Below are 13,964 nucleotides of genomic sequence, written 5' to 3'. Positions count from 1 at the left end.
ACCATTGTAAATACAACCCATATTTATTTTATCTTGTGTACTTTAACCATTTGTAACCACACACTGCTCAAAAAAATAAAGGGAACACTAAAATAACACATCCTAGATCTGATTGAATGAAATATTCTTATTAAATACTTTTTTCTTTACATAGTTGAATGTGCTGACAACAAAATCACACAAAAATGATCAATGGAAATCAAATTTATCAACACATTGAGGTCTGGATTTGGAGTCACACTCAAAATGAAAGTGGAAGGCCACACTACAGGCTGATCCAACTTTGATGTAATGTCCTTAAAACAAGTCAACATGAGGCTCAGTAGTGTGTGTGGCCTCCACGTGCCTGTATGACCTCCCTACAACGCCTGGGCATGCTCCTGATGAGGTGGCGGATGGTCTCCTGAGGGATCTCCTCCCAGACCTGGACTAAAGCATCCAGCAACTCCTGGACAGTCTGTGGTGCAACGTGGCGTTGGTGGATGGAGCGAGACATGATGTCCCAGATGTGCTCAATTGGATTCAGGTCTGGGGAACGGGCGGGCCAGTCCATAGCATCAATGCCTTCCTCTTGCAGGAACTGCTGACACACTCCAGCCACATGAGGTCTAGCATTGACTTGCATTAGGAGGAACCCAGGGCCAACCGCACCAGCATATGGTCTCACAAGGGGTCTGAGGATCTCATCTTGGTACCTAATGGCAGTCAGGCTACCTCTGGCGAGCACATAGAATGCTGTGCGGCCCCCCAAAGAAATGCCACCCCACACCATGACTGACCCACCGCCAAACCGGTCATGCTGGGGGATGTTGCAGGCAGCAGAACATTCTCCACGGCGTCTCCAGACTCTGTCACGTCTGTCACATGTGCTCAGTGTGAACCTGCTTTCATCTGTGAAGAGCACAGGGCGCCAGTGGCGAATTTGCCAATCTTGGTGTTCTCTGGCAAATGCCAAACGTCCTGCACGGTGTTGGGCTGTAAGCACAACCCCCACCTGTGGACATCGGGCCCTCATACCACCCTCATGGAGTCTGTTTCTGACCGTTTGAGCAGACATGCACATTTGTGGCCTGCTGGAGGTAATTTTGCAGGGCTCTGGCAGTGCTCCTCCTGCTCCTCCTTGCACAAAGGCGGAGGTAGCGGTCCTGCTGCTGGGTTGTTGCCCTCCTACGGCCTCCTCCACGTCTCCTGATGTACTGGCCTGTCTCCTGGTAGTGACTCCATGCTCTGGACACTACACTGACAGACACAGCAAACCTTCTTGTCACAGCTCGCATTGATGTGCCATCCTGGATGAGCTGCACTACCTGAGCCACTTGTGTGGGTTGAAGACTCCGTCTCATGCTACCACTAGAGTGAAAGCACCGCCAGCATTCAAAAGTGACCAAAACATCAGCCAGGAAGCATAGGAACTGAGAAGTGGTCTGTGGTCACCACCTGCAGAACCACTCCTTTATTGGGGGTGTCTTGCTAATTGCCTATAATTTCCACCTGTTGTCTTTTCCATTTGCACAACAGCATGTGAAATGTATTGTCAATCAGTGTTGCTTCCTAAGTGGACAGTTTGATTTCACAGAAGTGTGATTGACTTGGAGTAACATTGTGTTGTTTAAGTGTTCCCTTTATTTTTTTGAGCAGTGTATATATATATATATATATATATATATATATATATATATATATATTTATAATATGACATTTGTAATGTCTTTGTTTTGAAACCTCTATGTGTAATGTTTACTGTTCATTTTTATTGTTTATTTCACTTTTGTATATTATCTACCTCACTTGCTTTGACAATGTTAACACATGTTTCCAATGCCAGTAAAGCCCTTGAATTGAATTGAATTTTGAGAGACAGAGAGACAGAGTGCCAATGTGTGAGTGCCAGTGTGTCTGTGTGCACGCCAATGTGTGAGTGCCGGTGTGTCTGTGTGCACGCCAATGTGTGAGTGCCGGTGTGTCTGTGTGCACGCCAATGTGTGCCACAGTAAAGGCAATCATGTCTCATCAAGAAGGAGCAGCTTAAGAACAGAACAAAGAACTGGCAACCCCTACCACCACAGAATACCACTGATAAACAACCCCTACCACAACAGAATACCACTGATAAACAACAACCCCTACCACCACAGAATACCACTGATAAACAACAACCCCTACCACCACAGAATACCACTGATAAACAACAACCCCTACCACCACAGAATACCACTGATAAACAACAACCCCTACCACCACAGAATACCACAGATAAACAACAACCCCTACCACCACAGAATAACACTGATAAACAACAACCCCTACCACCACAGAATACCACTGATAAACAACAACCCCTACAACCACAGAATACCACTGATAAACAACAAACCCTACCACCACAGAATACCACTGATAAACAACAACCCCTACCACCACAGAATACCACTGATAAACAACAACCCCTACCACCACAGAATAACACTGATAAACAACAACCCCTACCACCACAGAATACCACAGATAAACAACAACCCCTACCACCACAGAATACCACAGATAAACAACCCCTACCACCACAGAATACCACAGATAAACAACAACCCCTACCACCACAGAATACCACTGATAAACAACAACCCCTACCACCACAGAATACCACTGATAAACAACAACCCCTACCACCACATACTACCACTGATAAACAACAACCCCTACCACCACATAATACCACTGATAAACAACAACCCCTACCACCACAGAATACCACTGATAAACAACCCCTACCACCACAGAACACCACAGATAAACAACCCCTACCACCACAGAACACCACAGATAAACAACCCCTACCACCACAGAATACCACTGATAAACAACAACCCCTACCACCACAGAATACCACTGATAAACAACCCCTACCACCACAGAATACCACTGATAAACAACAACCCCTACCACCACAGAATACCACTGATAAACAACCCCTACCACCACAGAACACCACAGATAAACAACCCCTACCACCACAGAATACCACTGATAAACAACAACCCCTACCACCACAGAATACCACTGATAAACAACAACCCCTACCACCACAGAATACCACAGATAAACAACCCCTACCACCACAGAACACCACTGATAAACAACAACCCCTACCACCACAGAATACCACTGATAAACAACAACCCCTACCACCACAGAATACCACAGATAAACAACCCCTACCACCACAGAATACCACTGATAAACAACAACCCCTACCACCACAGAATACCACTGATAAACAACAACCCCTACCACCACAGAATACCACTGATAAACAACCCCTACCACCACAGAATACCACTGATAAACAACCCCTACCACCACAGAATACCACAGATAAACAACCCCTACCACCACAGAATACCACTGATAAACAACAACCCCTACCACCACAGAATACCACTGATAAACAACAACCCCTACCACCACAGAATAACACTGATAAACAACCCCTACCACCACAGATAAACAACAACCCCTACCACCACAGAATACCACAGATAAACAACAACCCCTACCACCACAGAATACCACTGATAAACAACCCCTACCACCACAGAATACCACTGATAAACAACAACCCCTACCACCACAGAATAACACTGATAAACAACCCCTACCACCACAGAAAAACAACAACCCCTACCACCACAGAATACCACTAATAAACAACCCCTACCACCACAGAATACCACTGATAAACAACAACCCCTACCACCACAGAATACCACTGATAAACAACAACCCCTACCACCACAGATAAACAACAACCCCTACCACCACAGAATACCACTGATAAACAACAACCCCTACCACCACAGAATACCACTGGTAAACAACCCCTACCACCACAGAATACCACTGATAAACAACCCCTACCACCACAGATAAACAACAACCCCTACCACCACAGAATAACACTGACAAGCAACAACCCCTACCACCACAGAATACCACTGATAAACAACAACCCCTACCACCACAGAATACCACTGATAAACAACAACCCCTACCACCAAAGAATACCACTGATAAACAACAACCCCTACCACCACAGAATACCACTGATAAACAACAACCCCTACAACCACAGAATACCACAGATAAACAACAACCCCTACCACCACAGAATACCACAGATAAACAACAACCCCTACCACCACAGAATACCACTGATAAACAACAACCCCTACCACAACAGAATACCACAGATAAACAACCCCTACCACCACAGAATACCACAGATAAACAACCCCTACCACCACAGAATACCACTGATAAACAACAACCCCTACCACCACAGAATACCACTGATAAACAACAACCCCTACCACCACAGATAAACAACAACCCCTACCACCACATAATACCACTGATAAACAACAACCCCTACCACCACAGAATACCACTGATAAACAACAACCCCTACCACCACAGAATACCACTGATAAACAACAACCCCTACCACCACATAATACCACTGATAAACAACAACCCCTACCACCACAGAATACCACTGATAAACAACAACCCCTACCACCACAGAATACCACTGATAAACAACAACCCCTACCACCACAGAATACCACTGATAAACAACAACCCCTACCACAACAGAATAACACTGATAAACAACCCCTACCACCACAGAATACCACAGATAAACAACAACCCCTACCACCACAGAATAACACTGATAAACAACCCCTACCACCACAGAATACCACTGATAAACAACAACCCCTACCACCACAGAATACCACAGATAAACAACAAACCCTACCACCACAGAATACCACTGATAAACAACCCCTACCACCACAGATAAACAACAACCCCTACCACCACAGAATACCACTGATAAACAACAACCCCTACCACCACATAATACCACTGATAAACAACCCCTACCACCACAGAATACCACAGATAAACAACAACCCCTACCACCACAGAATACCACTGATAAATTCAGTCAAAATGGAGGAGTGGAGAATGATAAGAAGAATCCAACATTTATTTTTGATAGTAAAAAGCAGCATTCCCCAAGAGAGGACGGCTTTCACTTCAGCAGTGATGAATTCATAAACTTCTTTGAGGAAAAGTTAATGATCATTAGAAAGCAAATTATGGACTCCTCTTTAAATCTGTGTATTTCTCCAAACCTCAGTTGTCCTGAGTCTGCACAACTCTGCCTGGACCTAGGATCAAGAGAGATGCTCAAGTGTTTTAGTACTATATCTCTTGACACAATGATGAAAATAATCATGGCCTCTAAACCTTCAAGCTGCATACTGGACCCTATTCCAACTAAACTACTGAAAGAGCTGCTTCCTGTGCTTGGCCCTCCTATGTTGAACATAATAAACGGCTCTCTATCCACCGGATGTGTACCAAACTCACTAGAAGTGGCAGTAATAAAGCCTCTCTTGAAAAAGCCGAACCTTGACCCTGAAAATATAAAAAACTAAATCGGCCTTTATCGAATCTTCCATTCCTCTCCTTTATCGAATCTCCCATTCCTCTCCTTTATTGAATCTCCCATTCCTCTCCTTTATCGAATCTTCCATTCCTCTCCTTTATCGAATCTCCCATTCCTCTCCTTTATTGAATCTCCCATTCCTCTCCTTTATCGAATCTCCCATTCCTCTCCTTTATTGAATCTCCCATTCCTCTCCTTTATCGAATCTCCCATTCCTCTCAATTTTAGAAAAAGCTGCACCTTCCTGAAGACAAACAATGTTTAAGAAATGCTTCAGTCTGGTTTTAGACCACATCAGAGCACTGAGACTGAACTCGTGAAGGTGGTAAATTACCTTTTAATGGCGTCAGACCGAGGCTATGCATCTGTCCTCGTGCTCCTAGACCTTAGTGCTGCTTTTGATACCATCGATCACCACATTCTTTTGGAGAGATTGGAAACCCCAATTGGTCTACACGGACAAGTTCTGGCCTGGTTTAGATCTCATCTGTCGGAAAGATATCAGTTTGTCTCTGTGAATGGTTTGTCCTCTGACAAATCAACTGTAGATTTCGGTGTTCCTCAAGGTTCCGTTTTTGAACCACTATTGTTTTCACTATATAGTTTACCTCTTGGGGATGTCATTCGGAAACATAATGTTAACTTTCACTGCTATGTGGATGACACACAGCTGTACATGTCAATGAAACATGGTGAAGCCCCAAAATTGCCCTCGATAGAAGACTGTGTTTCAGACATAAGGAAGTGGATGGCTGCAAACGTTCTACTTTTAAACCCGGACAAAACAGAGAAGCTTGTTCTAGGTCCCAAGAAACAAAGATATTTTCTGTTGAATCTGACAATTAATCTTGATGGTTGTACAGTCGTCTCAAATAAAACTGTGAAGGACCTCGGCGTTACTCTGGACCCTGATCTCTCTTTTGACGAACATATCAAGACTGTTTCAAGGACAGCTTTTAACCATCTACGTAACATTGCAAATATCAGACATTTTTGTCCAAAAATTATGCATAAAAATGTAATCCATGCTTTTGTCACTTCTAGGTTAGATATCAGGAGTACTTCTCCTGTATTATCCAGTGTCCTGTGTGAATTTAATAATTTTCTCTCTCAGGACCTGAGCCCTAGGACCATGCCTCAGGACTACCTGACATGATGACTCCTAGCTGTCCCCAGTCCACCTGGCCATGCTGCTGCTCCAGTTTCAACTGTTCTGCCTGCAGCTATCAACAATCAACAATGTAGAACCCCATAGTACCGTTTTATACGACACTATCAACAACGTAGAACCCCGTAGGAAGTTTAGCTCATTAGACACCACACCTATGGCTATAGTAGTAGGCTGAACTACACACAGCTCGGACTCAGCTCGGACTCAGCTCGGACTCAGCTCGGACTCAGCTCGGACTCAGCTCGGACTCAGCTCGGACTCAGCTCGGACTCAGCTCGGACTCAGCTCGGACTCAGCTCGGACTCAGCTCAGACTCAGCTCAGACTCAGCTCAAACACAACTCAAACACACTGTGTACTCACCCTGTAGAGAGTGTGTGTGTTGGCCTTGAGGCATGGGACCAGGTGGTTGTAGATCTGTAGACTATAGTAGTAGGCTGCTAGCTGCAGGGACAGGGCCGAGTGGGGCTGCTTCTCAAAACACCTGTTAGCATCCAGGACCTGAGGGGGATACCAGTGTGGAGTATACAGGTGAAAAGAGGTCAACTTACGGATGAATGTAACTGACCAATCAGAGAGCAGAGCATGTGTGTTACCTGCGGCAGGGCCAGGAGATATGCCAGAGCCAGGGTCATGTCTCTGGGAAAGGCATCACTGGCCAGCTGCAGCAGTACTGAGAGAGAGAGGCAGGAAACGTTAACATATGTTTCTCATAACAAAAAAGCCCCTTGAATTGACCTGAGAAAGAGTGGGGGGGGGGACTTGCTTTGGAAATGTTAACATTTCATGTTTCCCATGCCAATAAAGACCTTACAACTGAAATTTAATTGAGAGAGAGTGTGGAGGAGAGGGGGAGCGGTGGGAAGGAGAGAGGGAGGGTGAGAGAGAGGGAGCGAGAGGAGGGACTAAAGCTGAACTCTACCATCAAGAGAGAGAGGGGAGGAGGAGGGACTAAAGCTGAACCTCTACCATCAAGAGAGAGAGGGGAGGAGGAGGGACTAAAGCTGAACTCTACCATCAAGAGAGAGGAGGAGGGACTAAAGCTGAACTCTACCGAGAGAGGAGGAGGAGGAGGGACTAAAGCTGAACTCTACCATCAAGAGAGAGAGGGGAGGAGGAGGGACTAAAGCTGAACTCTACCATCAAGAGAGAGGAGGGACTAAAGCTGAACTCTACCGAGAGAGGAGGAGGAGGAGGGACTAAAGCTGAACTCTACCATCAAGAGAGAGGAGGGACTAAAGCTGAACTCTACCATCAAGAGAGAGGAGGAGGGACTAAATCTGAACTCTACCATCAAGAGAGAGGAGGAGGGACTAAAGCTGAACTCTACCATCAAGGGAGAGAGGAGGAGGGACTAAATCTGAACTCTACCATCACGAGAGAGGAGGAGGGACTAAAGCTGAACTCTACCATCAAGGGAGAGAGGAGGAGGGACTAAAGCTGAACTCTACCATCAAGGGAGAGAGGAGGAGGGACTAAAGCTGAACTCTACCATCACGAGAGAGGAGGAGGGACTAAAGCTGCACTCTACCATCAAGGGAGAGAGGAGGAGGGACTAAAGCTGAACTCTACCATCAAGAGAGAGGAGAGGGACTAAAGCTGAACTCTACCGAGAGAGGAGGAGGAGGAGGGACTAAAGCTGAACTCTACCATCAAGAGAGAGGAGGGACTAAAGCTGAACTCTACCATCAAGAGAGAGAGGAGGACTAAAGCTGAACTCTACCATCAAGGGAGAGGAGGAGGGACTAAATCTGAACTCTACCATCACGAGAGAGGAGGAGGGACTAAAGCTGAACTCTACCATCAAGGGAGAGAGGAGGAGGGACTAAAGCTGAACTCTACCATCAAGAGAGAGAGGAGGGGCTAAAGCTGAACTCTACCATCAAGAGAGAGAGGAGGGACTAAAGCTGAACTCTACCATCAAGAGAGAGGAGGAGGGACTAAAGCTGAACTCTACCATCAAGGGAGAGAGGAGGAGGGACTAAAGCTGAACTCTACCATCAAGAGAGAGGAGGAGGGACTAATGCTGAACTCTACCAAGAGAGAGGAGGAGGGACTAAAGCTGAACTCTACCATCAAGGGAGAGGAGGAGGGACTAAAGCTGAACTCTACCAAGAGAGGAGGAGGAGGGACTAAAGCTGAACTCTACCAAGAGAGAGAGGAGGAGGGACTAAAGCTGAACTCAACCATCAAGAGTGAGATGAACACCGGGAATGCAATAATTAGTGGCTAAACTATCATAAACAAAATAAAACAGTGAGTAAACGACATTTACTTTCCACTACATCCCTGGTTGCGTCTGACAAAACCCATTCATAAACATCATTATCCTGCCAGACAGGATCCACATTTGCCCGGCATTTCAGCTCCCAATGTAACCTTTGGCGACACCTAATCAGTCAGTTCTGTACCTGCCTGACAGAGTGGCATTGTGGGTAGAATGAGTGACAACAAGAGAGCGAAACACGTGGGAAATAAAAACTCAGTAGTCTGCTTGGAAATTCATTTTCAAGACCAATACATTTTTCATATGAACATATTCGATCGTTTTCTGTTCTCCTCATTATAAATAAAGTACTTTTGAAGGACCAACTTGAGATAATGTCTGGTTTTCAAGACAATCCAGTACTTGAATTTACAAAATTAAGTACTTAAAGTACCTCAAGAACAAAAGAACGAGAGAGAGATCGAGGAGAAGAGAGGAGAAGAGAGAAGATAACGAGAGAGAGAGAGCACGAGAGCGAGAGAGAGCACGAGAGCGCGAGAGACAGCGAGAGAGCAAAGCTGAACTCTACCAAGAGAGGAGGAGGAGGAGGGACTAAAGCTGAACTCTACCAAGAGAGGAGGAGGAGGGACTAAAGCTGAACTCTACCAAGAGAGGAGGAGGAGGACTAAAGCTGAACTCTACCAAGAGAGGAGGAGGAGGAGGGACTAAAGCTGAACTCTACCATCAAGAGAGAGAGGAGGAGGAGGGACTAAAGCTGAACTCTACCATCAAGAGAGAGGAGGAGGGACTAAAGCTGAACTCTACCAAGAGAGAGGAGGAGGGACTAAAGCTGAACTCTACCAAGAGAGAGGAGGATGGACTAAAGCTGAACTCTACCATCAAGAGAGAGAGGAGGAGGAGGGACTAAAGCTGAACTCTACCGAGAGAGGAGGAGGGACTAAAGCTGAACTCTATCAAGAGAGAGGAGGAGGGACTAAAGCTGAACTCTACCAAGAGAGAGGAGGAGGGACTAAAGCTGAACTCTACCAAGAGAGAGGAGGAGGGACTAAAGCTGAACTCTACCAAGAGAGAGGAGGAGGGACTAAAGCTGAACTCTACCAAGAGAGAGGAGGGGGGACTAAAGCTGAACTCTACCAAGAGAGAGGAGGAGGGACTAAAGCTGAACTCTACCAAGAGAGGAGGGGGGACTAAAGCTGAACTCTACCAAGAGAGAGGAGGAGGGACTAAAGCTGAACTCTACCAAGAGAGGAGGAGGAGGGACTAAAGCTGAACTCTACCAAGAGAGGAGGAGGAGGGACTAAAGCTGAACTCTACCAAGAGAGGAGGAGGAGGGACTAAAGCTGAACTCTACCATCAAGAGAGAGGAGGAGGGACTAAAGCTGAACTCTACCGAGAGAGGAGGAGGAGGTGGGACTAAAGCTGAACTCTACCATCAAGAGAGAGAGGAGGAGGAGGGACTAAAGCTGAACTCTACCATCAAGAGAGAGGAGGAGGAGGAGGGACTAAAGCTGAACTCTACCATCAAGGGAGAGGAGGAGGGACTAAAGCTGAACTCTACCAAGAGAGAGAGCTACCATCAAAACACTTTCTCCCTGCCACCATACAGCGGGTGAATGACCAGGTCCGCCACTCCACCCTGGACTAGAACAGCCTCTATGACCAGGTCCACCCTGGACTAGAACAGCCTCTATGACCAGGTCCACCCTGGACTAGAACAGCCTCTATGACCAGGTCCACCCTGGACTAGAACAGCCTCTATGACCAGGTCCACCCTGGACTAGAACGACCTCTATGACCAGGTCCACCCTAGACTAGAACAACCTCTATGACCAGGTCCCCATTGGACTAGAACAGACTCTATGACCAGGTCCACCACTCCACCCTGGACTAGAACAGACTCTATGACCAGGTCCACCCTGGACTAGAACAGCCTCTATGACCAGGTCCACCCTGGACTAGAACAGCCTCTATAACCAGGTCCATGCTGGACTAGAACAGCCTCTATGACCAGGTCCACCCTGGACTAGAACAGCCTCTATGACCAGGTCCACCCTGGACTAGAACAGCCTCTATGACCAGGTCCACCCTGGACTAGAACAGCCTCTATGACCAGGTCCACCCTGGACTAGAACAGCCTCTATGACCAGGTCCACCCTGGACTAGAACAGCCTCTATGACCAGGTCCACCCTGGACTAGAACAGCCTCTATGACCAGGTCCACCCTGGACTAGAACAGACTCTATGACCAAGTCCACCTCTACAAGGCAGCAATCCCAACTTTTTGCAGGGACCCTGAGGACGTCACCCTCAACCACAGCCCCAGCACCTCACACAGGAGCAACAGAGCAACGTGCACCCAACCCAGACCAGCTGGAGACCCACCCAGACCTGCAAGACCTCCTCCTGAAGGACCTGCACCGAGAGAACCCACGCCCAGAGGACCTACACCCAGACCACAGCATCTCTAGCCACACCCCATCCAGCTAATTCCCCGTCAAACAAACCCTGACCACACACTATATAGTGTGCTACCTGTGTGCTACCTACACAGTATATAGGCCTCCACATATCAGACAGCAAGATATGTGACCCGATTCAGGAAACGAGGCATATGTCGCAAGTCAGGACTTTACAGGAGAGCCGTTTCAATGTAAATTATGTCCTCCTGTGTGCTACCTCCCACTAGAATGTCCTCCTGTGTGCTACCTCCCACTAGAATGTCCTCCTGTGTGCTACCTCCCACTAGAATGTCCTCCTGTGTGCTACCTCCCACTAGAATGTCCTCCTGTGTGCTACCTCCCACTAGAATGTCCTCCTGTGTGCTACCTCCAACTAGAATGTCCTCCTGTGTGCTACCTCCCACTAGAATGTCCTCCTGTGTGCTACCTCCCACTAGAATGTCCTCCTGTGTGCTACCTCCCACTAGAATGTCCTCCTGTGTGCTACCTCCCACTAGAATGTCCTCCTGTGTGCTACCTCCCACTAGAATGTCCTCCTGTGTGCTTCCCCCCACTAGAATGTCCTCCTGTGTGCTACCTCCCACTAGAATGTCCTCCTGTGTGCTACCTCCCACTAGAATGTCCTCCTGTGTGCTACCTCCCACTAGAATGTCCTCCTGTGTGCTTCCCCCCACTAGAATCCCCACACTTTAATTAAGACAGCCTCTCCATCCTGGATGGGAAAATCAACCATTTCCAGGCCCAGGGACATGTACTAGTCTGCGGTGACCTAAATGCCAGAACTGGACAAGAACCTGACACCCCCAGCACACAGGGGGACAAACACCTACCTGGAGGTGACAGCTTTCCCATCCCCATATGCCCCCCTTGGCACAACTACGACAACATAAGCAAAATCAGTCTATTTGAAAAGAGCAATACTCAATCATGAGGCATTATAGCCAAAGGAACTCAGTAATATTAAGAAATGCTATAGATGGAAGGAGAGTAGTGTGGAAATCTACCAAAAAACAATTAAGCAACAACAAATTCAATCCCTTCTAGACAATGTCCTGGACTAAAGGTTTCACTGTAATAGTGAAGGTAGAACATCTAAACAGTATATTTGACCTCTCAGCTTCCCTATCAAATCTAAACAGTATATTTGACCTCTCAGCTTCCCTATCAAATCTAAAAATTGAGCATACTCCTTCACTATGGAGAATCACTAAATCAATACAAAAATAAACTACGGAAAAAGAAGGAACAGCACGTCAGAAATCAGCTCTGAAGAAACCATAGAATCTAACCATTTCTGGGAAAATTGGAAAACTCGAAACAAACAACAAATAATTATCTAAAACAGAGATGTTTGGATAAACCACTTCTACAATCTTTTTCGCCCTATAACAAAGAATGAATTGCAAAAATGTATACAAAATCAACAACACATCTTAGAATCAACTATTAAAGACTACCAGAACCCACTGGATTCTCCAATTACATTGAATGAACTATAGGACAAAATACAAACCCTCCAACCCAAAAAGGCCTGTGGTGTTGATGGTATCCTTAATGAAATAATAAAATATACAGACAACAAATTCCAATTGGCTATACTAAAACTCTTTCACATCATCCTCAGCTCTGGCATCTTCCTCAATATTTGGAACCAAGGACTGATCACCACAATCCACAAAAATGGAGACAAATTTGACCCCAATAACTACCGTGGAATATGCGTCAACAGTAACCTTGGGAAAATCCTCTGCATTATCATTAACAGCAGACTCGTACACTTCCTCAATGAAAACAATGTACTGAGCAAATGTCAAATTGGCTTTTTACCAAATTACCGTACAACAGACCACATATTCACCCTGCATAACCCTAATTGACAAACAAACAAACCAAAACAAAGACAAAATTGTCATGCTTTGTTGATTTCAAAAAAAGCTTTAGACTCAATTTGGCATGAGGGTCTGCTATACAAACTGATGGAAAGTGGTGTTGGGGGTAAAACATACGACATTATAGCATCCATGTACACAAACAAGTGTGCGGTTAAAAATGGCAAAAAACACATTTCTTCCCACGGGTTGTGGGGTGAGACAGGGATGCAGCTTAAGCCCCACCCTCTTCAACATATTTATCAATTAATTGGCGAGGGCACAAGAACAGTCCCTCCCTCTGGCTTTATTGGCATGGGAAACATATGTTTACATTAACAAAGCAAGTGAAATATATAAACAAAATGTAAATAAACAATACAAAATTAACAGTGAACATTACACTCACAAAGGTACCTAAATAATAAACATGTCAAATGTCATATACAGTGTTGTAACGATGTGCAAATAGTTCACGTACAGGGAAAATAAAACAAAAATATGGGTTGAGTTTCGAGTGGTGTTTTTTCTCTCCCTCCCTCCCCCAGTGTGTGTTTGTGTATTACCCTCTGTGGCAGGGAACAGGGTCTGTCCCTCTGTCTTGGTCTCAGCCAGCTTCCCAGTCCGCAGTAGAACCTCAGCAAACTGCTCCTGAGGCACGGCATCATACGACCCATACACATCTTCACTCTGAGAGAGACAAGAGGTTTAGAATGAGAAGG

General features: G+C 45.9%; 1 protein-coding gene across 1 annotated transcript in view; it reads right to left on the bottom strand.

Moving 5' to 3' along the window:
- Positions 1–13,964, bottom strand: part of nbas (NBAS subunit of NRZ tethering complex) — a 315,206-nt gene that overhangs the window by 121,511 nt on the left and 179,731 nt on the right. The window contains exons 38-40 of the mRNA XM_064991781.1: positions 13,809–13,932; positions 7,285–7,361; positions 7,052–7,189 (exon numbers count right to left, since the gene is read on the bottom strand). Coding sequence (XP_064847853.1) covers positions 7,052–7,189; positions 7,285–7,361; positions 13,809–13,932 — 339 coding nt within the window. The remainder of the gene's footprint in view (positions 1–7,051; positions 7,190–7,284; positions 7,362–13,808; positions 13,933–13,964) is intronic.

This window comes from Oncorhynchus masou, chromosome 16, assembly GCF_036934945.1.
Source record: "Oncorhynchus masou masou isolate Uvic2021 chromosome 16, UVic_Omas_1.1, whole genome shotgun sequence".
NCBI lineage: Eukaryota > Metazoa > Chordata > Actinopteri > Salmoniformes > Salmonidae > Oncorhynchus > Oncorhynchus masou.
This window is presented reverse-complemented; position numbering and strand designations above follow the sequence as displayed.